This window comes from Phacochoerus africanus, chromosome 4, assembly GCF_016906955.1.
Source record: "Phacochoerus africanus isolate WHEZ1 chromosome 4, ROS_Pafr_v1, whole genome shotgun sequence".
Classification (NCBI taxonomy): domain Eukaryota; kingdom Metazoa; phylum Chordata; class Mammalia; order Artiodactyla; family Suidae; genus Phacochoerus; species Phacochoerus africanus.
The window spans coordinates 101262803-101285696 of NC_062547.1; the positions used below are offsets into that span (position 1 = coordinate 101262803).

At 34.9% G+C, this 22894-nt stretch overlaps 1 protein-coding gene across 5 annotated transcripts in view; it reads right to left on the bottom strand.

Annotated features, from left to right (window-relative positions):
* KIAA0825 (KIAA0825 ortholog) overlaps positions 1 to 22894 on the bottom strand; it is a 402395-nt gene that overhangs the window by 276416 nt on the left and 103085 nt on the right. For 4 of the 5 annotated variants that reach the window (XM_047778295.1, XM_047778296.1, XM_047778297.1 and 1 more), the window contains 6 exons: positions 21024 to 21118; positions 17783 to 18010; positions 15894 to 16159; positions 14359 to 14509; positions 9754 to 9944; positions 7228 to 7410 (listed from right to left, as the gene is read on the bottom strand). In XM_047778295.1, the coding sequence (XP_047634251.1) occupies positions 7228 to 7410; positions 9754 to 9944; positions 14359 to 14509; positions 15894 to 16159; positions 17783 to 18010; positions 21024 to 21118 (1114 nt within the window). Of the gene's footprint in view, positions 1 to 7227; positions 7411 to 9753; positions 9945 to 14358; positions 14510 to 15425; positions 15479 to 15893; positions 16160 to 17782; positions 18011 to 21023; positions 21119 to 22894 lie in introns of those variants that run through there. The other variant, XM_047778299.1, reaches the window with a different exon arrangement.

A 22894-nucleotide genomic window follows, 5' to 3' on the forward strand; every position in this document is an offset into this window, starting at 1 on the left:
TGTTCCAGAGTCTGAATAGAGACTGGAATGAGAAAGTGAGGGTGCAGAGGAAAGACAAGTAGTAGCAAGTGAGCTAGGAAGAGGGTGCTGGTAGAATGTGAGAGGAGGTACCGTAAGGGTCTGGAAAGAAAGGCAGTCTCAAGGGAAGGGTCAGATTGGAAGGAAGGATGGGACAAGAGATGGACTTGATGAGATAGCAGGAGGGACTAGAGGCTATGCTATCGTAGCCTCTGCCTGCTTCTCCACCTACCTCTTTGAGCCCCTTGCATAAAGCCCCATTTGTTCAGTTATTTGTGGGGGAAGTGAGGGGGCACCTCATTTCTCCAAAAGGAATACGTTACCTAGAATGCCCTCTCTGTCGTGATCAACCAGCTCCACAGATTGCTCTACCTGAAAAGCTTATCCAATAAGTGTCCCCTGACCTTACTGTCTAAAGTATGTTCCTTCTCACCACCCCAGCCATCTCTATGCCCTTATTTGGCTTTGCTTCTTCTTAGGACTTGACTCTACCTCTGATTTTTTTTTTTTGTCTTTTTGCTATATCTTTGGGCCGCTCCCACGGCATATGGAGGTTCCCAGGCTAGGGGTCTAATCGGAGCTGTAGCCGCTGGCCTATGCCAGAGCCACAGCAACGCGGGATCCGAGCCGAGTCTGCAACCTACACCACAGCTCACGGCAACGCCGGATCATTAACCCACTGAGCAAGGGCAGGGACCGAACCTGCAACCTCATGGTTCCTAGTCAGATTCGTTAACCACTGCGCCACAACGGGAACTCCTACCTCTGATCTTTTTACATTCACTTTCTGCTGTCTGCTCCATATCCGAGGGGAGGTTTGCTGAAGATCATAAATGCACCTGCATGGGCATGTGCAAGAGCTCTGGAGCCAGACAGCCTGGACTTGTATCTTGGGCGGGTTTTTTATTAGATGTGTAGTGTTGTTTGGCAATTAATTTTGCTTTAGTTTTCCCATTTGCAAAATGAGGAAATGCTAATCACCTTCCAACGTCAGTGTGACCATTGAGATAACACATCTAAAGCCCTTAGCAAAGTGCCTTGTATGAGTGCCTTCTACGTGACAAGGGCTCAACAAATGTAAGGTAACTATCTGTATGATAACAGTGGCAAATACTTCTCAAGAAGGTCTACAAGTACCTCAGAACTGACATGGAAGTCCTAATAGTCTAAACAGTTGTCTAGGTAAAGTTTTATCCTCAAGATCAGAAAAAATAATGGAGGGTCTAATAATAATGGGATGGTTATTTGGTGCCAAATTTCTTCGACTACAAACCACTGGTAACATACTACTTCCCGTAACATTTCTGCCAGTCCCTAAACTCTTCTCCTCCACTGACAATTGTACTGGTAATAGTAAGGTTATTTGGCGATAATAAATGTTAGGCAGATGTTTATGGTCTCAGAGGGGGGTGGGATCTGTATGAACATTTAATTCCACAGCAAGATCCCAAATTAGTTTCATTATTCTGGAGAGTATAACAGGGTGAAAATTGGCGCACAAGCCTCAATGGGAGAACGAAATGATGATCTATTAGATAACCTCTAATGATGTTTTGGTATACAGTTAAAGAGGGGATGCTCTAAATAATTCATAGTGGAGAGTAAAATACAACCGTGTGCGCCACAGAATTATGCCTTGTTTTCCACAAGACATAAAAGAATTTTGATGGAGCAAATCTGAATCGTCCTTTAAAAATAAGTAACTGTCTGTAGGCTAAAGCAGAGTACATTTTCTCACATTTACAAATTATGGCCCTGTAAAAACAGATTTGCTTAAGGGGAAAAATATGAATTTGGAGAAATTTCTTGTCTTTGCCTTTCGTCCAACATCATGCCCCATCTCTATCATTGCATCTTACTGGCTCTGGGCTGATCCCACCACACCACGTGACCCCAGATTCAGTCTCCTTGGGTTCCCTGATCTGCAATTCTGTTGCCTGCCTTCCTTTTTTCATTAACGAAACTGATGGAGTCCTTGGGCTTATGCAGCCAGATGCTGCTAGAACGAAAAAAATTCAGTGCACATCAAGAGTGAGACAAACTGATATGCTAAAAAGAGTTAGCTGGGTTTTATGCTTTGCTTGTGTCACCCTGCTTTTGGCTGCCCTCCCAGGACAACTATGTCTCATAATATGATGCTGATGGAATAAATCTCTAGGGTAGAATTAAGGCAGCCCAAGGATGTAAGTTCCACAGGGGGAGAGAAGGCAGGTCAGATGTCTTCCTGTCATGGTGCCTAATCCATTGCAAGTGCTCAATAAATTAATAACAGACTTGTGGTTGCCAAGGGGAAGGAAAGAGGAAGTAGGATAGATGGGGGAATTTGGGGTTAGTAGATGCAAACTATTACATTTAGAATGGATAAGCAATGAGTTCCTACTGTATAGCACAGGGAACTATATCCAATCCCTTGGATAGAGCATGATGGAAAATAATATGAGAAAAAGAATATATGTGCATACATATATGACTGGGTCACTATGCTGTACAGCAGAAACAGCACTGTTGCTGATACAACACTATAAATCAACTATACTCTAATAAAAATAAAATTTAAAAAATAACAAGGGAAGACCACAGCTTCAGAAGGAGAATTAGATTGAAACAACTACTGAGACCGCATTTGAATACTTGAGATAACCAAAAACATATGAGTCTTTCTGACGGTCCTAAAATTTAAACAACTAACCATGAATATGTAGAGATAATCAAATTCAATCTACTGCACCATTTTAAACATAATTCTAAGCCACTGCTTTTCTTTCATAAAGCAGCGTTACCCCTGGGACCAGAAGTAAATGTCATTATGTAAAAGAAATCGAGGGAGGATACTTGGAGTACAATATGGTTCCCCACATTTCTCTGCCCATGGCTTGTGCTTCTCATGACAAAAATAACTCTTTAAGGTTAGGAAATGATGATTTGAAGTTAGAAAATGAACAGGCACAATGCTTAGCCTATGGATGGTCTACAGTAAACACTGCTTTAAAAAAAAAAAAAAACGAAAAAGAACCATAAATAGAAGGTAGTGTCAGGCCCTGTCAGTGGAAAAGAGGATGAATTTCAGGGGCCATCTGTGAAAAGCAATCTTGGGTGGTACATAGCCAAGGGGCAGACTGAGAACAGGACAAATTGTGAAGAGATAAAACAAGATTTGACTCCCGAGTATAGGGCAGGAACCAGCTAGTCAGAGATTCAGGGCACAGGCCTTATCCAAATCAATGGCCCCTTGCCAGTGTTTTACCTTACTAAAACCATACAGAGCTGTCTGATTTCAATTTCTGGTTTTTCGGTTTGTTTGTTGTTGTTGTTGTTTTCTTTTTAATAGAGATTTCACTCAAAAATAATGTTGAGAGAAGGGGACAGAGGGAGTCATTTAGTCTAAAAAAAAAAATGTCTAAGACAGTTAACTCTGTTTCCTGAAACATTTGCATACTGCCAGACACATTTTTTTTTTACATTTACACATTTTATTTCCATTTCTATCTAGCCCGTATTCATTTTTAACAGCTTTATTGAGATATATAATTCACGTATGACAAAATTTACTCATTTAAAGTATACAACTAAGTGATTTCTACTGTAGTCAGAGTTGTGTAACTTTCACTACTATCTAATTTTATAACATTTTCATTAGCCTCAAAAGAAACCCTGACCCATTAGTAGGCACTACAAATTCTCCCCTCCTCTCAGCCCCTGACAACCAAGAATCTACTTTCTGTCTCTAAGGATTAGCTTATTCTGGAAGTTTCTAATAAACTGAGTATACAATATATGCTAGCTTACATCTGCCCTTTTTCACTTAGCATAAATGCTTTAAGGTCCATCCCTATTACAGCTTCCATCAGGACTCCATTTCTTTTTATGGCTGAATAATATTCTACTGTATGCATCTACCACATTTTGTTTATCCATTCACCAGTTGATGGGCATTTGGGTTCTTTTCACTTCGTGCTATTATGAAAAATGCTGCTATGAACACTTGTGTACAAATCTACGCACAACATATGTTTACATTTCTTTTGTGTACATACCTAAGAGTAAAATTACTGTGTCATATGACCATATGTTCAACATTTTACATAAGCATACACTATGCTTAACATTTTGAAAAACTACCTGTTCCAAGTGTGGCAGACATTCTTGAAATATGAAAAATAAAGTCTTAGTCCAACATGTTCTGTCTTGCAAGGGACAGTGAAGTACTTTCAGATAAACAAGAGAAACAAACAGGTAAGGACCATAACCTTCAAACATCTAGCACTAATTTGAAGCTGAACTATAGACAAAAGCATTGAAATTCCTTGGAATTTAGTGATTCAAAAGCCATGTGAATGATACCAAGTGAACCTCAAAGGTTGGTCTGCTGCTCCTCAGCATAGCGATCAACATTCTGGCCTATTTCTGATGACTCCAGCTTTTGCCTGGTATGTTAGCAGTTGTACTGAAATTCATTCTTCCTTGTTATTAAATGAGGCAACACTGGGGATAGTCAACTTTCAAAAAGTTTCCACTTTTAAGAGGTTTTATATGACACATCAAAACATTTTGGAAATATATATAACATTTCATTCTAACATTAAAAATTTTATCAGATTTTCCTACATTACTTGAGGGTGACTATTTCATCTTGCTCCCTGATATATTCAATGTGTTTAATCCGGTGCTTAATCATAGAGCTTGGGGGGAGGACAACAACATTTGTTGAAATGAAACTAAATTGCATTTACCTAGAATTTCAAAAATTAGTTTTTAATTTGCTATATACAAACTAAAACTAACATTCTATGCAAGCAAAATGCAATACATGAAACCACTGTCTGGGTATGTGTGTGAGCGTGCATTGAGTATGCTTCTGAATGTGCAATTTAACTGCCTTTATGAAAGAAGTACAAGTGATAAGCATTTTGGAAAATACATAGTGACTATTTTATGTTTCAGCAGGTCTCTTTCCCTGGAGGAAAAATCTCAAGTACTCCTTTTACAACATTCTAACAGAAATCTACAAAGGAGAGTTTAAAAAGAACACACGTTTTTTTGCAAACAGGTTTTATTCTTTCTGAAAAGATTTAAAAATCTTATTTCTGTTCTGGGATTTAGTGGTCCTATGCTAAGCTCAGAAAGGAAAATACATTCAGTTTATCTGTCAGAACTACTTGGAATAAAGGCAGTCACCTTCAAAAAAGGCATATCACATAGAGTGACAAATTTCAGATATGGTTTATAAAAATTCAATGCTATCGACATCTGATTGCTACTTTTCACCAGTTCCTCAAAGCACACAGTTTAATTTTTAAATGTGAGACAGAGATACAATATTTTTTCTAAAATACTAATAATACGACAACTTCATATCCTGGCTATGAAAAGAAGCTAAGTGAGTCAATATATTTCTTGCAACACACTTTTTTTTTCCTATTTGGTGAGGAACGGGCTGCCCTGTATATTTCCTTTGTCAGTACAAAGCAAAATGTATTTTAAAGATGAGATTTACACTCAAGGAAAATAATCATAAATTTTATATCAATACAAATGGATAAAATGTGTGAAAATTTTTACAATCTGAGAAATTACAAAAAAGAATTAAAGTATATATAGACTTTTGTTCATGTTTCAAAACAATATAGCTATCTATGTTTTCTATTAAGAAAAAACAGAGCAGCTCTTTGGCATACACTCTTTTGCAATCCTGGTTGAAATTAGCAATTTAAATTTGTGAATGAGGTTATAGCACAATATCTAATGTACAAATCACAGAGATGTGAATACTTGCATAGTTTAAAAATGTATCAAAAGGCCACACGTTAATAATGTTTGTTACATTACTGTTATTAAAATATGCAATCTTTGATAATAATTTATTTGTTTTACAAATGCATTGGGGGCTTAAAATTTTTCTATTCATCTATGACAAACCATGAAATTCAATATTGCTCACCATGACCAATCCATGAAATTTGTCAACTTTGTTCCTCATTTTCACAGGGCCTTCCCCTTAGATGAAATGACCCACTGAACTAGGAGTACAGTAATTTTTTCATCTATGTTAAATCAGTTTAGTTTACTGAGATTTATTGTGGGCTTCAGACCTTGAGCTTTTTATGATTATGCATCATCATTATGTTTATAATTCCCAATTTATGGCAATTTATCTCACTATTTCTTTCCCTTTCGGAAAGAATTTTCCAGTCTAAAATTAGTTCTCAAAAGTCAGGTTGCCGTAAGAGACAATCTGTAAACAATGGGTTTCTTGAAAGTCAGAATGGGTGAAAATTATGGGGAAATTGAAATCAAAGTTATTAATTACTCTTAGAATTTCTAACACAAAAGTCTTAAAATTCACTGAAAATCAACCTAATTTTTCCTAAGAAATATGTATAATTTTTACTATCCAAGAAATTAAGAATATGCGATATTTAGCCCTTCAACTAGCCCTTCAATTTAGCCCTTCAAAAGTGATTATTTTGGAAGAGGATTTAAACAAAGTTGTATTAATTTTTACTATAAGATTTACTCTAACCTCTTCTATAATATTATAAATTTGAATGATATAAACCAGAAAATTCAAAAATTTTAATTTCCCTAAATATTTATTTAGCTAAGTAAACTATGTCAACATTTAAAAAACATAATTACTTATTCCTATTTCCACTTGCCAGTACTAGCTCAGTCACTAAAGTCTCTTCCTAAAAATGCAAATCTATGGCAGATTAACTGAAACTATGGAACCATCAGGTCTCTTCCAGATTTGAGAATATTTTAGAATCCTTTAAAATATTTTTTATTAGAGAAAATCACTTTATATAAAATTTAAAACATTTTTTAAAAAGCATAAAGACATTGGACATGATTTATTTTTTCATAATCAACCGATCCAGTAATATAATCTGAAATAACCAAACCAATAATATAATTTGATCATTTAAACAACTCAAATAGTGATGCCTGAAATGATCTTGATTGAAATGGAGATCTATACCAGTAGATGTATAACATACCATTAGGGTCAAATTGTTATGACAATTAAAAAAACCCTGTTGGTTAGTGTTAGTTTTGTAAAATGACTTGATTCACAATACCAAAAATGCACTTCTATAAATTTCTACTTGCTACTTCACACAACTCGGTAAGTAGTATGAAAATAACTTCATCAAATCACATTATTTTATATATCATAATAGCTAAAAATAAAATATATTTGATACTTACTCGTATAATTCAGTTAATGGTGCAGTCAAAATGACCAGTGTTGTAAACAGATTATTACAATGGGTATGAATTTTAAAAATTTTATCATCTATATACTCATGAGGATTCAAAAGCTTCTGTACAGATGGACAAACTGACCATAAAATATTCTCAGTACATATTAAAATTGTTGTGACATCAAGTCTGTTGGAAAGAAAAAGAAGAAAATCACGTTAAACAAAATTGTTTTCCTGCTTGGTATGTACACTATCATCCATATCTATTCTATTAGGCATATGTAAGGACAGAAACATTGGGTTAGATATCAGAGCTTCAGAGATCAAAGACAGATAAGAACATCAAAGGAATTTTTGAGTTTCCAAATGTTAGCAGGAATACTATTATCCATATTAGCCATTATCCATGTTAGCCATAATACTATTATCCATGTTAGGCATAATACAGTTATCCATGTTCACTATAATACTATTATCTTTAGGGATGGTGGGATTTATAGTAGTTAAGAGTTTGAGGAATGCTTTAAAAAAAGTTTATTTTGCCTTATCAAGATACTGTTCAAGAAGCTCAAGGGACTTTCCTTGAAATTAAATACAGCAAAAGAAAAGAAAATTTGATAGCTGAATAATTCTCCTCATCAAAGTACAAGTAGTCAAAAAAAACCTCACAAGACTGGGTAACATGTTCTCCCAGCAGGTGGGAGACAAGAAACAATGACACCAGAAGCTCAAATGGAAAAGCTTATAGTTCTAGAAATTTCCAATACTAAATAAGTTTATGGAAAATACATTATCTTATTCATAAACTCATTTCTTTGTCTCTATATTTCCCGAGTTTTAATAGAGATCTAAAGATCTGTTTAAATATTATTTTGGTATATGACTAAATTGTACAGATCTCAGTTTATTTTCTCTTTTTTTTTGCTTTTAAATTCAGTGCTGATAAATAGAAAGTGGGAATTGTGAAGTGATAAATGAGTAAGTTTGAAGATCTTTTAAAATGATATTTTGGCTTCAAATTTATTACATATAATACAAGTTATACATATATTAATAATATATAACACATATCATATGTAAACCATATATATGGTTTTGCTTGTATGACAGTTGGAAGCTACCAGAATTCTAAAAGCATCAATAAGCACCCTTAGGAAGGCTTAATTGTAGTTTGCATCCACTTAACTCTAATTGCTAATTAAACAACTGCAAATCCAAGATATATGTATACACATACACAAACATACATGCATGTGAAATCAGACTTCCACATAATGATGGTTTAGAATTAACCATTCAAAAAAAATTATTTAATTGACTTATAAAAATGAGAAGAGATAATTCTAGCTTTGCATGGCATTTCTATGTAATCACCCAGAAAACAGAAACTGAAAGTCTACTTATTTCATGAGCTATAGTAAATCTGATTTCATAAACATTTCATAATGACTGTGCCACCTCAGTCAAAAGTGAGGAAAAGAATGAAGGTGTTCTTTGCTTTCAAAAGGATTTTTCCATCTATTCTTCAGAGTTCAATGTTCAAAAAAAAAAAAAAATGCTTGGTCAGTAATTCAAAACAGCTTGTGCAAAATACCCCATTTATGGAACACTGTGGCAGGACCTAAGTGCCCTTCCTATGTAGTATGCCTTACAAGAACGTGATCAGGAAATAATTCCTACTTAAAAAAAAAAAAAAAAGCTTCTAATGTCTGTCTTTAGGTTCTTTCTAACTTATATCTGAAAAAAAAAAAAAAGAAAGAAAAGAAAACTGTATCTAAAAAACAGGTCTTAATCACATTAGTCAGAGTATTTAGAAAACAAAAGCTTTCACTTCATATAGACCATTGCCATCATGTAAGCACATTTTTGTAATATTCACTGCCTAGATAATCCATGGAATTGGACTATAATTCAGTCTTTAAGACCCAGTGACTGCTGCTTCTCATTTTGTGTGATTTCTCATTTTGTTGAACTGGCTTTTGCTAATACATGATGAAAAGAAATGGAAAAAAAAAATAAAGGGAAAGACGAAAGAAATAATTTGAGTATATTATGAAAAAAATAATTAGACAAAAGAGCCTTCTTAATGAAGATTACCTACACTATTTAAAGTCTTGGGGGGAAAAAAAGCTAAACTAAAATCTCCTGGTTACAAGGCATCTTAAAGTCAGAGTACTGTTATCATAGCACTGCTACTTTCTCCTCTATTCCAGGACCTTAATTTTCTCTATCTTTTTTATGAACCTTTGGATATCTATGTTCTAGATTTTAATACGTCCTGACTCACTTTTTAGAAACAAGAGGGTTTTTTAATATACAATTTTAAGAAGAAAAAAGAGCAAAATTATTTTGATTCAATTTCCACATTTCCACTTAATTATCTCAGGAGAATTGAATATGATTTCCTTTCATATGTTAGAAATGTTAAATATACAAGGAGTTATGTCATGAGATTCAGAATTACATTCTGCTTTGTACAAGTGATGAAAAAGTTTTCCTGAAAAGCAATGGTTTTCATAATTTCAATTACCTTATTTGTGGAGTTCTCTTATAACTGGGATGGGCCCGAGCATATCTGGAGGCCAGGAGACCCAAAGATTTCTCCAGCACTTCTGCTAAAATCTCCTGGGCTAACTTAGGGGGCAGAATGGTCCAGAGATCATGATGAAGAGCCCAGAAGAAATAATGCCACATCTGGAGCGAGAAGGAGCATCTTTCCCCCTGGCAAAACCACCACACATTAAACAAGAGAATCACATCTCCCCAAATGTCAGTTTGCTTCTTATGAACCTAATTAGTTCAGGCTGAAAGGAAATAGCTGGAGAGTTTGACACACTAGATGATCAAGAAAGATTTTTGACAAGATGTAAAACATCCTTATTGACAAAGGAACATATGTTTTATTTCAATTACGAGACCAGATATTCTAGTGCAAATCCTGACCATAGGCATTTGACCTAGCACATCCTTGATTTATCTTCCCCTAGTCTAGAGTTTAACATTTACTTTTAAGTAATCATCTTTATAGCTGCTTAACAAGTTATGACGCTGATTTAAGAGAGTGTGCAGATTTGTCTGAAGTTAAAATTTAATCAATTAAATTGTCTAAGTATGTATATTTTTCTGGGATTATTAGCATCATTGAGATCATTTTATAAATGTTGTAGATTTCACATTACAATAAAATGACAGGAGTAAAAATAAACTTACATACTAGATACTTATCAATGAGCAGGAAAACAAAGGGGGTGGATATCTACTGAAGATTATTGCATTAGGCTATTTCCTCCACAGAGTTTTAAAAATAATACCAGAAACAAATGCTATCATAGTCTGATTTTGCAAGATTTTGTAAAGCCTAGGCAAATGTTATCTTTTCTTTGTATTTTCACAGTATTTTATACTTCTAAAGGGCCACATTCTTTTCCCTGTGCCAACTGACCACAGAGTGAGACCCAACAATGGCCCAGGCCAAGGGAAACAAGCAGAAATGAGAAGGTAGCCTCGAGTGAATTACAACCATTAATTATCTAATATGCTCTCAGGGAGGTATGCTAGCAGTTTGACCTCATTTTCTTCAGACCAGATTAAAAGATTACTTGAAATGGGAAGAGTAGAATGCGTTCTTCAAACTATCCTAATTATGTAATATATCAAAAGTTAAAGGAGCAAATCTTTCCATTTTATACCTAAGTAACACTCTTGGACATAAGCTTCGTCCATTACTTATAGTTTTTAAATAAATGTCATCTTAAAAAAAAAATCTACTGTTCTCTTATATCTGAATTTGATAGTTTCTCTCTTTCTTTTTTTAAATGGCTACACCCGCAGCATATGGAAGTTCCTGAGCCAGGGGTCAAATCTAAGCTGCCTCTGTGACCTACATCATAGCTGTGACATCACCAGATCCCTTAACTCACTGAGCCATGCACAGGCCAGGGATTGAACCCACAACTCTGCATCAACCTGAGCCACTGCAGTAGGATTCTTAACCCATCGTACCACAGCAGGAACTCCAAGCTTATAATTTCTTATGCAGATAACTCCTTTACACATTATTCTCCTGCTAATTTCTTTGATTACCAAAATCTTTGGTAGTCACTGTAACAATAATAACTTATGGTTATTATCTATCGGCTTCCAAATAGAGTTTATAAGTGATAGAATTATTCTCCTTGGGTGGGAAACTTGGGTAAAGATGTACAAATGTCAAAGAGTAAAGTTCAGATTGGTGGAGGCTTTTACCACTGTTGCCTTCCTAACTAGATGTCCATCAAAACTGTTAAAGGAAAAGTATATATAAAATTAATGCAGAAGTAGCAAAAATTATAGTTTCTTATACTTTATTGTATGTTCTGAGATAAAGAATGCTTTTAAAAAGTTCCTCAATCAAGGAAAAACTTGATTTTCTTACATTAATTAAAGCAAAATTGACCCAGCTAATGCTATGATTGGTATGAATGATTTACACTAACTTTCTCCATGGTGATGGATGGGTGCTCATAATAATGTGGACAACATGATTTCTGATATTTTTAAAAAAAAATATATATATATATAAAACCAATTTCCTTAATAGCTACCTTTTAGCAATAAATGAGAAATAAACTTTAGCCACACAGATTTCTTCTCTTAAAAGCAAAATATACTAAAGTTTAAGACTTTTGAAATATAAAATTCATGTTCACTTAACAACATTCCAAACTGGTCATCATTCTCAAAATTCTCTTCCAAATGTGTATGACTTCAGTGCATGCAAGGGTTTTCATTAAACTCAATGTGATTCATTTATTTTTCTGACCTGTTTCCCTATTTGTTGTCATCTCAAACATATTCTGCTTGTAAACATCTGTTATTTTTGTAGACCCACTATAATATAAACAGATGTGAGCTTTTATTTAGATTATACACCAGGAAGCAAGCAGCTGGGCTTTATTATATAAGCCACTCAATATTATCTTTGAACAGACAATTCTTTATTCTTTGACTATTGGAAAACACAAGTTGCTAAAATTGAGCAGATGTCAACTATACTAAAAGCTTAATTTTAAACATGTAATTTGAATACCCACTGTGCCATCTGACCTGCACCTCATCAGAGAGTTACTGAACTCTTTGGGTCTCTCAACCTGACAGTTTAGAATATGGGAATAATGTATCCAGTGCTCACTTGATATCACAAAACACAAGCAAATATTGCTCTGTATCTTGTAAATTCTTTACTACATTCTGCACATGGCAATAGAGTCCCCTGAGATCACTATCCTCCCCTTCTCCTCCAGTGAGGCAGATTTCATCTCCTCTCCTCTCATAACAGCCCTGCCAAAAACATACTCGTCCTATTTCACAAATCAGTTGGAATAATGGGGAGAGGACGAGGGAGGGGTGTAGTGTAACAGGAGAAAACCATGTCAGGTACTCTGGTTGTCAAAACAACTTAACACTTGTGCTATTTTTAGAAGGTTCTTATTTTTGGTAAATAGAAAAGCAGTATCACTTTATTTTTCAGAGCACAAAAAACAACCACTAACTCTGCAATTAAATTGTAACTACTGACCATGTAAGTATATGGAAGCTACAGTACCATGTAATCACAGGGTAGCTATCTCGTTATTTCTGTCTTGGAAGCTAAAGCCTTGTCATAAGATCTAAGAGCTGCATGTTACATGGTAATTTGTTTTTTTAATACTTGGTAACTTCAATAACAGGTTCCCAATACATATTATTTATACGGTACAACTCTTTGAGCCCCCAATTTGCATAAAAGGAAAATATTATACCCCTATGCTGGACATTTAGTAGGATGATACCTGTTCTTCAATGGAAGCAACATATAAAATTGCCCATTAGTACATGGACATATTGAAATAGTTTGAAACATGAGATGGATTAATTTTCAATGAATCTCTGTTTACCTCAAGGCAAATAAGGGAGCTGTGATGCTGCCAGGAGAGGGGAAGACCAATACTTTTATTCTTATCTCAGGCTACCAGCTGCACCATACCACTTTCTCGTTTTCATTCTGCTCACTGCTGTTTGAAGTATGTCAGGCTGGGAAACCCTATATGGATGCTCTTGCAAAAAGAAAAAGTGTCTGGGAAGAGCCTCTGAAGGAGAGATGAAATGGTCTTAGAAAAAGTGAAAAGCCCTTTTAAAAAGCTGATAAGCTGCACCTCTCTGTTGTGACAACATTTATTATGATAATAACTCAGGTATAAATGGAGCCATGGGAACCCTCAGTGTCAGGAAGGTGACAAGAGTGACTTCACTGAATACAACTCCACTCTGTTTTTCTCAGTACTCCACAGTTATCAGGATAATCAAGAAAAACAAAAGGCATAAGCTTCAATTTGGAGGAAGGGGTAAACTGAAAAAGCTGGTGAAGCTGGGTTTGACTGATAAATTTTTTTTAAAACCTTGATTACCTTGATTAAGATATTATAAATGTTTCACCCTGCCCTGAAACCAACATCAAGGGATTTCGAATATTGAGATTTACGTATAATCAATGGAATTCAGGGGAAGGATAGCTAATGAAGCCTAATGATGAATAATTTTAATTGATTATACTGGGAATCATCAGGCTTTAATTCAGTAGAAATTTGGGATTTCAAAACATGGACTAAATGAAAATAGGTAAGCTATAAATGATCAGATGGGTCTTAAAGCACACTCCTAAGAACATACAATAAGAAAGAAAAAATAAATTTAAAGAATAAAGCTGCTTAATAAAATATTTCTCGAACACAGATGGAAATACATAACAGGAAAAAATGCAAGGATACTTATTACTGGTCCTTTTGAAAAAAATACAAGATTGTAGTATTTTGGCATTGTTTTCTCTTTGGGTTTTCATTGTATCCCATTGTATTCCAACTTATTTTATAGCACTGAACCACTGTAGTTCAAATTAAGTTATTTTTACTCTTAAGCAGAAGGAGAGTTCTGATGTCTAATTATTTCAGGTTTTTAAAAACAGTGTTTTTCTAAGTACAAATTCAATATTTTAAAAATATTATCCTAACAGCCTTCGTGTGTTAGTAATGCCAAGCTCATGTTTCTAATTAGCCAGAAAGCAGGTAGGCAGTAAAACATATTTGTATAAAAAGGAGGGATAGTAAACTTAACTTCACACCTCATAAAAAGCTTTGTAGTCATCCCAGTGGTGGCTCTCAGCATCCTGTAAAATGCTTGTAGCACAAACTCTGACGCAGTAGTCCGTAACCTGAAACTGTAGAGTGTTGATGAATTCCTGATATCGTTGGACAGGCACCAGGAATATGGGTCTGTTCAGAGGGAATGATCAAAGAGACAGAGATTTAAGGCCTGGGCAGTAGGAGGTAACAATCTCCAGTACTACAAATGGTTTTGATTATCAGATATCAATCATTCATTTCCTCCTAATGCTGAAGTCTACATCCACATTCACTTTCCAAAAAGAAAGGAAAAAAAAAAAGCGGGTCTTTGTTTTGTAAGTCCTTTGAAAATGTACATCTGCTGTTCCACAAATATGCACTTCAACTTGAAACAAACTGCACTGTCAATACATCATTCAAAAATAAAAGTATTCTTTGTAAGCCTATTATTAGACATCAGTGCATTATTTAGGCATTAGGTTATTGTTATTACAGAGAACAACATGCATTTGTCAGAACCAACTTTTATAAAGCAATCACACATACCACAAACACACTCCTTTTATTTTAAAAATTGTAATTTTGTAGATGTCAATTATCTCATAAGCTGTTTTACGATATTCTACAGAAATAAAGGCACATTTTGTTTATAAATTCAAGTATGAATTACAACATCTGACTAAGAGAATTAAAGAAATATCACAGTTATACTCTACATCAAGCCAAATTTATTTTATCTATAGCTATTCATATATAGTATATTCTTTCATGTTTTCTTTCATTACTAAGAGACTACAAAGGCTGAATAAGGAATATAGACTGGATTTCTGTGCTCACACTGGACTGCCAAGTCTACATGTTCCCCGTGCAGGGGGCTGTGCTGTCTTCTGGAGAGTCCAAGAGGAGCCAGGTACACAACATGATAATACCCCTGGTCATTTTTATTCTCTATCCGGAAAACATTTGGTCTTTTGGGACTAAGAATACATGAGAACTAAGACAGCCGGATGCAAATATGAAGGATACTTATTATTAAATGGATGCTCTGAAATATACTTACATTGGTCAATAGAATAGATTGAAATACATCTCTATATCAACTCCTAACATGCAGTTGGCCTAGGAACAAAAAGGGAATTTTCCATACTAAGTGTTTTGTGTGACAAAAATAAGCTTATTTTTCATTTTCAGTGTAGTCAGTACAATGTGCCTTACAGAATGGAAAGGGTTTGTTTGGCCATGTAACAACATGCAGTAAATAGTTGCTCCAGATTAGAGAATGGGAAATGCATGGATTGTCTGAGTGGGCCTTCAGAAGGAACACCTACCTTTCTTACTATCTATGTATCTGGTTTAATACATCCCATGCTCCACCTTTTTGACATTTCCAAGTCAAGACAAGTGAAAATAATCCACCATGTTAATTATTATTTTCTCCTTTTCAAATATTGTTATCAAAATTCCACTCCTGTGTTATCCAAAGATTACATATTACTTCAAGCATGGCCATCAATTTAATTTCAACGACACTCACTTCTTAGTATTTTCTTTCATCAAATTATCATATTGCATAAAATGCTGGAAGACATATACCGCCGTGGAGAGCAGCGTGTGCAAGTTTTGCAGGGGTGCTTTGGAAGGAACCTCTTTGCCTCTCTCTTGCAGTCTCGCCAGAACAGCTGTTGCTACTTTACAACAGGCATCCACAAAGTTTGCTCTAATTTCCTGAAAAGAATCATCTCTGCATGCCAGAGCCAGTGGAAGCATTGTGTCAAGTTTTTCCATGATGTCAGAACAAAACTAGGGAGAAATAAATGTAGCACTGAGTTATTTGTATTCTGACAGCACCGTGTAATTTATGTATAGGGGAGCTAAATTCCAAAATAATTAATTTGGCATCAAACATAAATATAATGACATAACATTATAATAATGTTTCCCAGTTGTAGAAAGTTAAATGTGTTATGTCAGATAAGGAAATAGCAAAATGATGCTTCTCTCTATATAACCTTCAAATCTTATGCTTACACGAGACAGATATTATGAAAAACTCATGAAATACATGACAATGCTTTCACAAGTAGTTAACAGAACTCAAAAAATATGTACCTTGATATTAACATGATTGCATTATTTGTAATTTATTCCCAGGGTTTTTTTTTTTTTGGCTACATTTTCATAAAAGTTCTTATTTTTGGCCATGCCACGGCATGTGGAAGTTCCTGGGCCAGAGATTGAACCTGCACCACAGCAGTGGCTTGAGCCACAGCAGTGACAAACACAGGATTCTTAACACACTGTGCCACCAGGAAATTCCCAAAAGTTTTTTTTTTTTTTTAATAAATCACCACATATAAATAAGGTTATATCAGTTAAACTTATATAACCTAAAAGCATCAGAAACAATCTCAGATAGCATCTTCTTATTGGTAAGGAGTTAGCAACTTTCAGAAGTGATGTGCTCAGCTTTTCGCTAGTTATTAACAATTGATTCCTCCTTAACCACAAAGTAGGCGTGATGGAAGAACAGAAAGGTGCAACTTACCTCTGCTCCAGATCAGCCAACAGTGTTCCCTGGGTATGTTCTGGAGCCTCAGGGTGGTGGTAAGCAGATTAAGGAGGTCATTTAAGAATATTTCAAAAACATTTCAATCATAGGCTGCTGAACCTACTGCGGCTTTTAATACTGAGAAACTATATTTCCATAATTAGTTCCTATTTTCTAGTACGTTCCATGACACTCAAAACACGGATTTAAGACTGATGCTGGGGTTCCTGTCATGGCTCAGCAGAAACAAATCTGACTAGGATAGATGACGCGGTTCCATCCCTGGCCTCGCTCAGTGGGTTAAGGATCTGGCGTTGCCGTGGGCTGTGGTGTAGGTCGCAGATGTGGCTCGGATCTGACATTGCTGTGGCTGTGGTGTAGGCCAGTGGCTACAGCTCTGATTCAACCCCTCACCTGGGACTCTCCATATGCTGTGGGGTGGCACTAAAAAAAGGATCAAAAGAAAAAAAAAAAAAAAAGACCGATGCTAATAAAACAGAATGTTCATGAAGGTGTATACGAAGATTTAAAAGTTGCCCAAACCAATAAAAGCCAGTGACTCCTCCAACTTCCTAAATTTCTCCTGGAATCATTCAAAGGTATAAACCAAACAAGAATCTTCCCAGGGAAGTCACAGAGGTCCCCTTTTTAGTTGCATCAGATTCATGGGGCAGAAAGTTGGCCATAGGTTAAAGTTCTTTTTGCTGGCACAGCGGCCCATGGATATCAAGAGAAGAAAACTGGTATTGGGTCAAATGCCAAGTGTTTGCCAAGCATTTTTCTATTGGTTCATTTTACAGTGACTCATTTTTTTATATATTAAAAAAAATCTCATTATGCCAATCTAATTTGAAAGGATTTCATTTGATACTTGCCTTGGCGATTTTCTTTGGTTGGTCTGCCTCAGAAACCGTGTGGCTATCTTGCCAAACTTGCTGGACATTTACAAGGTTCAAAGCATAGCTCATAGCTGAAGACCTTTCATTCTGTTCCTGTTGGAGAATTTTTGTGGAAAAATCTTCAATTGCTGTTGTTATACAGTGTGCCATAGGAAGAGACACTTCTTTAAATGCATTTCTCCAGCCAAAATCTAATAAAGTAGCCTGAAATATAAATTTATATGAAGTTATATTACTCTTAACTCAACAACAAGTGTTTCTATTGTTATAGATATAAAAGTATTACTTTCATTCAGCATGTTGAATATAGGTATTCTTTGATAAGCTGTAAAAGCCATTCTTATAACCTAAAAATATTACCCAGTGAATAAAGCAATATACAAAAACATGTGCATTCTTTACACAGAGTAATATACTGACATTTCACTTTAATTCATCAGTAGATTTAATCAAAAACTTTTTTTTCAAAATGTAATCTCTTAAATATAGTTCAATAAAACCATCTTTATGAGAGCTGAAAGTTACACTCACTATTTATCACATAAAGCTACCTTTAAATTCAATATATTTAATAAAGTCTAAATTGGATTTTTATAGTCTTTTTTATAGTTTATTGTTAACAAGTATTGCAACATAAGACAGCATTTAATATTCAATCTCTTCTTCTTTTTCACTCTCAGAAATCCAGACAAGCCAGAAAAATTGTTATAAATAAATTTCTCAGAAACTGCATATTTCTAGATATCTACTTCTTAAGAATTTAATTTAGTTTCTCCATCCACAAGGTGGTAAGCAGCACTACTTTTGCTCCAGAAAATGAGGACTTAAAATGATCTGCTTTGTTGCTGGCGGGAGGTGTGGGGGAGTGGCAGAGACCGGGGTGGAGGCTGGTATGTTTTGTTTTCTTTTTTACTTCTGGTCTTTGGGTCGTGTGGCAATATATTTGTGAATGTATATTTCCCTTATGTCCTCTCATGTTCTCTAAAGGTTAAAAAATTTAATGGGTGGAAAAAATAAAAATCATTTTTAAAAAAAGAAGAAAAACATTATGGATAGTAGGCTGAATCTATGCTTAGGACTAAACTTTTCCTGTTTACAGCAATAGCCCACCTACTCCAACTTCAGAAGACCCTAAACCCAACCTGGACTGAATTACTTGCTTTTCTGGATCTCAAGTTATTTTCTGGAAAAATAAAAGCAATGAACTGAATGGTTTCTATGGTACCTTTCAGTCTAAAATTACCGAGATTATGATCATTAGCTTAATTTTCTTGTATACACACCCCACTAAGCTTTTTGGATATGCAGTAGAAAGTAATAAAGGTGATTCATCTTCTAGAGCAAAACTCTATGATTCCATAGCTCTATAATCAGAAAAAATAGCTCTCCTCATTATGCTCATAATTAAGACGTAATTGAAATTTCCTTTCTAAAGTTTATTTGGACCTTTAACATCACAGGGCCTGCTTAAAGACACAGCTCTCATTTTATTTTTACATAAAATGAATAAATAATTGAATCTACTCAGCTCATATAATCTCTTTTCTTACAAGTGCAACTGTGGAAGGGCCATGGGTATAGTCCTGTGTTACAACAGTATTTTCTTGGGACACATTTATGATAGAAACATAAAAAGGTATGAAGGTATCATTTTTATGATAGCTTCATAAAAATTAACAACGCCAACAACAAAACTCTGCTTTTTGTTCTTCCCACCAAGCCATGTCTATTCATTAAAATCATTCATTCATGCATGCATGCATTCAAGGAAATACATTATGGTGAAAATTGCCATTAATTGCCATGGTCACAGATACATTGTGTGTGTGCGTGTGCCACAATGATTACCTTTGCCCATGGTAATTTATATATAATTATAATACCTTCTTTTCTTTTTGCAAAATATGGAAAACCAAGCACATTATCAGCTGCTTTTAAAAAGAAAGCTGAAAACCTTTACTACTCAAAGCGCCTCCTACAAGTTTGTTTATAAAAAATATCATTGGCTTATGTCTACTTATCCCATCTGATGGTTAGAATCCTACACATTTCACTTAGAATACAGAATATTAACAGTTGATCCAAAAAAAGAGGAACTAATGGTTTCTGTTCTGTGTAGGAAAGAGATACCCACTGAACCCTTCTTCCTTTACCCAGTGCTAATTTCTTAATACCTACTTCGATTTTTGGTTAAAGTATAATGTATAATTTTACATTTTCCTGATTATTTCCCTTTTTTTCTAGGTTGAAACTCTATTAAAATTCTATGTTCTTTTGCCCATTTAAAAGTTTTCCTCTTTATCAATCAAAATTCATTCAGGAAACAGAAACTACTCTAGGTACTTCAAAAGGAAGAATTTTAATGAAAGGTATTAGTTACGAAGATGATGGAAGATTTGAGGAGCCAAACATGGGTTTTGAGACAAGATAGTTAATTATTTTAACACAGCAGAATGCTACTACCACTCCTAGGGCTGGAGGAACAAAGAAAAATGACTATGCTATGGCAGTGTAGCTCTGGGGCCTCCAAACACAGCTAAAGATAAGGCCGACCTGCCAGGTGGAACTGGAACCATAGAAGAAGGACTGTGTGTTGAAAATAGCAGGGAGGAGTTGAAGGAGTTACAGCTACTCCTGAAGCTGTGCCCTAAAACAGAGCAAGGGGAAGAAATTCTGTGGTTTCTCTCCAATATATATATACCGTCCATCTTCCATTGCTTTTCATTGGCCAAACTTTCCCAGGTCCCGAGAGTAAGAAAGGCTAGAAGGTGTTATACTCTACAATACAGAACAGGGCAGAGGAAGAGTGGTAACATATCAGAGAACAAACACAGATGAACTGGGCACACTAAAATAAGAGGCTAATTTGAACTATTCTTTCCCTTTTTCCTTTCATTTTTAATCTCTATGTCTCACTTTTCAACAATTATCTACAGTTCCAAGTTTCAAGGTTGTGGACCCTGAGTTGGGACAAGAATAAATATCTCTTCCTTGCCAGCTCCCTACTCCTTCCATGGAGCACATTGTACAAGAGAGTAGTGTTCCCACTAAATTCAATTTTCATCAAAACGTATAAATCAATTTTCAATCAGGAATTATTTTTTTAGTGGCAAAGGGTAAAACTCAAGACATTTTAATTCATAATGGAGTCACAGAAAAAGGATGATGTTATTACATTTGAATAAAAAAAAATACCACCCTTTTCCCCCACACTTACCTCTTTTGCTGGTAGCAATTGCTCTGAAGGAATCATTGCTTCGCTTGTTCTAGGTTTCGCTATTACAGCCTCTCTATTGGATGTCTCCAAAATTCCTATGCAATAGAAAAGAAAGCACAGAGATATCCATTAAGAAAAACAAACCATACTAGATGTGATTAATAGACTTAGGTTAGAATCAATTATGTGGAAAAGCTCTATCTGCTATCCATAGTTCACACATACACATCAAGATGCAAAGAACCTGATCAACTAGAGGAAGGGCAATATCACTATTACGATGGTGATAGGATCAAAATATATAGGGTCCTTTCCTAAATAGACAACTTTATAGAATTTATATACTATTTAATTTGATGCATATGCATACATAATCTGTAAAATTCAGATCTGTTTGTCATTAATTCATTTTCATGTTAATAATATAGGATAAGTTAAAAGTACAAAGTAGGAGTTCCTACTGTGGTGCAGGGGAAATGAATCCTACTAGTATCCATGAGGACGTGGGTTTGATCCCTGGCCTTGCTCAGTGGGTGGGGGATCTAGTGTCGCTATGTGTTGTGGTGTAGGTCACAGATGCGGCTCAGATCCCATGTTGCTGTGGCTTTGGTGTAGGCTAGCAGCTACAGCTTTGATTCAACCCCTAGCCTAAGAACTTCCATATGCCATGGGTATGGGCCTAAAAAGAGAAAGAAAAAAAAAAAGAGTACAAAGTAAGTATTAATTTCCTTGTTCATTTAAAAAGTTAAATTCTAAAGTCCTGCTTTAAAAACTGGCACTGTTCTAATAAAAAAAAATTTAAAAAAAAAACTAGTGGTGTTCTTAAGCACATTAACACTTCTTAAAAAAACAAGGGAGAACAAAAGTACACAGATAAATATCAGCATATCAGGAAAAATTATACTCAATAAATATATCAATAATTCATTGGAAAAATACAAACACTGGGACAGATAAGAAATAATCTTTAGCTTCTAAAATGAAAATATTTTCTCAACTTTTATTTTTTGGAATTAAGAAACTCTTTCCTTGGGGAAAAAAAATTGACCTACAAAAATGCAATGAATAAATATGCCAAAGAGAAATCTTTCTACTTCCCATTACGGTTCTATTTATATTTTAACTCAATACAAATGATTTAGCATTTATCTTTTTTTTTTTGGCTTAGATTTGACACATGATGATGAATTATGTATCATGACTAATTTTTCTTTTATTTCAATGATGTGTTTTCTTTGTGTCCTGAGCAAATTGCAAAATCATAGTGCCTCTTATTGGTGGGGCTTCTAATAAATTTAGTCACCTGGAAAATGCGTAAGTTTTTGTTTTTCTAAATATGGTTCTATGAGCTTAACCATGAATGATTCCTAAGTTATATAATTAGTAGAAACAGTCTCTCAAGAGGTAAATATTCCATTTGGTAGGCAATAACAATATAATTTCGGGAAATTTCAGCAGAGTTTATGCTGAGAAAAAGTTTCCCTCAACTCTAGTGTTTCTTAATCATTTTGAATTTGTGAACACTTCTTTGACCTTGAGTAACGTGACAGAACACTCCATCTAAAATGCACAACATGCCTGTGTACGTGCATGACACTCACACATCTCTTGGAGATTCCCAGGCCCTCTTGTAAAGTGCATTCATGATCCTTAAGGGCCTATGAACTGCAGTTTAGGACTCCTGCTTCATTTCTCAACACACATCACAACATAGACAAGATTTTAGATCAGTGTTATGCCATTTAACCTAAAATACTTTCCCTATGATTCACATTTTATGATGTCTTTTGCAAAAGATAGTGTTATTAATAAGGATCAATTTTAATACTGAAATAAAATCCAGATTAAACAGATTTTTAAATAAACAAAAA